At 46.9% G+C, this 2,500-nt stretch overlaps 1 protein-coding gene across 1 annotated transcript in view; it reads right to left on the bottom strand.

Annotated features, from left to right (window-relative positions):
* The window catches only part of LOC119595493 (plasma membrane calcium-transporting ATPase 4-like), a 73,203-nt gene that overhangs the window by 4,669 nt on the left and 66,034 nt on the right, over positions 1-2,500 (bottom strand). Inside the window, exons 15-16 of the mRNA XM_037944621.1 lie at positions 2,464-2,500; positions 712-910 (exon numbers count right to left, since the gene is read on the bottom strand). The exon at positions 2,464-2,500 is cut by the window's right edge and continues 170 nt beyond it. Coding sequence (XP_037800549.1) covers positions 712-910; positions 2,464-2,500 — 236 coding nt within the window. The remainder of the gene's footprint in view (positions 1-711; positions 911-2,463) is intronic.

A 2,500-nucleotide genomic window follows, 5' to 3' on the forward strand; every position in this document is an offset into this window, starting at 1 on the left:
GTGTGTGTGTGTGTGTGTGTGTGTGTGTGTGTGTGTGTGTGTGTGTGTGTGCTGTGCTAACAGACACTTTTATGGATACTTATATCATCAAACTGTTAGATTATCAATGGCCGGTGTTTCTCTATGCGCTTTGCGACTGAATCACCAAACCGGGTCGATGCTTCTGGAATGTTCCGGAATCCACACTGTTCAATCTTTCAGATCCTCCCGATAACAATACAACGTTTAATAAGTTGCCCTATTCATACACCGGCGAGCTCGAAACACCGAACGACCGGATCAAAACAGGTTTCACGCTGGCGAATCAAGAAAGGTGCAATATGTTATTGACCAAGGCCGTAAAATAATACTGAAAAACGAGATGAATTTGATAAGACGTCGTTTGGGCTTATTTTCGCTTCCCACTTCGATCCATTCTGATCGATAGCTTTGTTAAGTTATATCAATAACAGACACCAACACGGTAACTCGGACTTGCAATCTTCAATGTGATTACTAATGAATATAAATTTATGCAACCTTCAGTGTGATTATCAATGAATACTGCTTTATGACAGATCATCTAGCCTATCAATAAACATCTAAAATTAAAACTCCAAACATACAATATTAAGATAATAACATTAATAATGCATAAAAACTACTTATATGGATAATCAAATTGTTAACCCCCCCGCCATCTTTTTCAACTCATCACCGCAAACGCCTCACCGTAAAAGAGCAACAGGAAGATGACGAGGATCATGAACACCGCCTGACCCAGGATGTTCCTCAGCATGACCCCTGACACGAGGGCCTTCGTCCTTCCATACGGCTGGCGGTGGAGGAGCGAGCGGGAGGGAGGCTCCGTGGCCAGGGCGAGGGAGGCGAGGGTGTCCATGATGAGGTTAACCCACAGCATCTGCACCGTCTGTTGGAAAGGGAGGAGAAGTCTGTCAGGTGCATGGATGCGGTAGGACGGGGAAATGGGGAGCTGTAAGGCAACGGAGTAAAGGAATGTTAAGGAGAGAAATGGGCGTAGTATCGGAAGAATTTTTTTTTTCAATAGCCGACGGTGCCTGCGCGTGAACCTCTCACGCTTGGCTTCGCGAGGATTGAACTCACGGCCGTCGGCCTCCGAGGCAGAGGCGTTACCCCTGAGCCGCGGTGGCCGAATGGTTAGAGCGTCGGACTCAAGACTGTCACGACGGCAATCTGAGTTCGAGAGTTCGAGTCACCGACCGGCGCGTTGTTTCCCTTGGGCAAGGAACTTCACCTCGATTGCCTACCTAGCCACTGGGTGGCCAAGCCAGCTCAAGTCAGTGCCGGGTAAATAGAGATGGTGACTCGATAAAAACACCGGGCGGAAGGCAATGGCAAACCACCGCTCTAAATTGCTAAGAAAAAATCATGGAAGCCCATGATCTTCAAGGCCGCGGTGGCCGAATGGTTAGAGCGTCGGACTCAAGACTGTCACGACGGCAATCTGAATTCGAGAGTACGAGTCACCAACCGCCACGTTGTTCCCTTGGGCAAAGAACTTCACCTTGATTGCCTACCTAGCTACTGGGTGGCCAAAAGTCAGCCCAAAGTCAAGTGCTGGTCATAAGCCCGGATAAATAGAGAGAATGATTACCTAAAAAGGTACCACCGGCACTCTCCGTGGAAAGGAACTGGGGACCCTACCACGTACTCACTCCAAGAGCATCACAACATGAAAACTACAATTAAGTATCATACTGTGACCACGGCGGCTCAGACATGAACCTACCGTTAAAAGAAGAAGAATCGGGAGAATGGGTGAGTCAAGGGACTGGAGGGGGAAATGATACTGAGAGAGAGAGAGAGAGACGAGGAGACCAACACAAACTGATTGATAGACTAATTAACTAACTGACTGATTGTTGACTGACAGCCGGCTAGCCAGACAGACAAACTAAAGGCAGAACAGAAACCAAAAGTCAATAGACGCTTCTACTCGCCCCTGACGAGCACGAACCCTGTTCTCACGTGTTACAAATCCCCTTCTGTCTATAACTATAAGTAAACCGATAATAGGACCCTTTATCGGCCTCCGTCAAGGTTGTGATTAGGATCGAATTATTGGCAGAGTGGCGAGGAGAGAAGGGATTGGATCCTGTGGTAACCTATTAATTCGTTCAAATGTCGGGGTTATGGGGAACGAGGGGCTGAAGTATATTGTTAGAGAGATTGGCAGATAGAGAAATCGAGGTAGATAAATAGAGAATGGGCAGGTTAAGAGGAGGGGGAGGAAGAGAGAAAGAAGGTAGGAGTGGCTGAACATGAAAAGAGAAAGAAGGGAGGAAGAGACAGACAGACAGAAGGGAAAGAAAATGAGAGACAGAGACAGAGAGACAAGGAAGAAAGAAAGAAATAACCTTGAGCAACGAGTCCCCCCCCCCAAAAAAAAACACGAAAGAATAAATAAATAGACAAACAAACACCACATTCCACTCCCCTTACCTTCAGAGGCGTATCACTAATGATACATATACTGACG

This window comes from Penaeus monodon, chromosome 36 (assembly GCF_015228065.2).
Source record: "Penaeus monodon isolate SGIC_2016 chromosome 36, NSTDA_Pmon_1, whole genome shotgun sequence".
Taxonomy (NCBI): Eukaryota; Metazoa; Arthropoda; class Malacostraca; order Decapoda; family Penaeidae; genus Penaeus; species Penaeus monodon.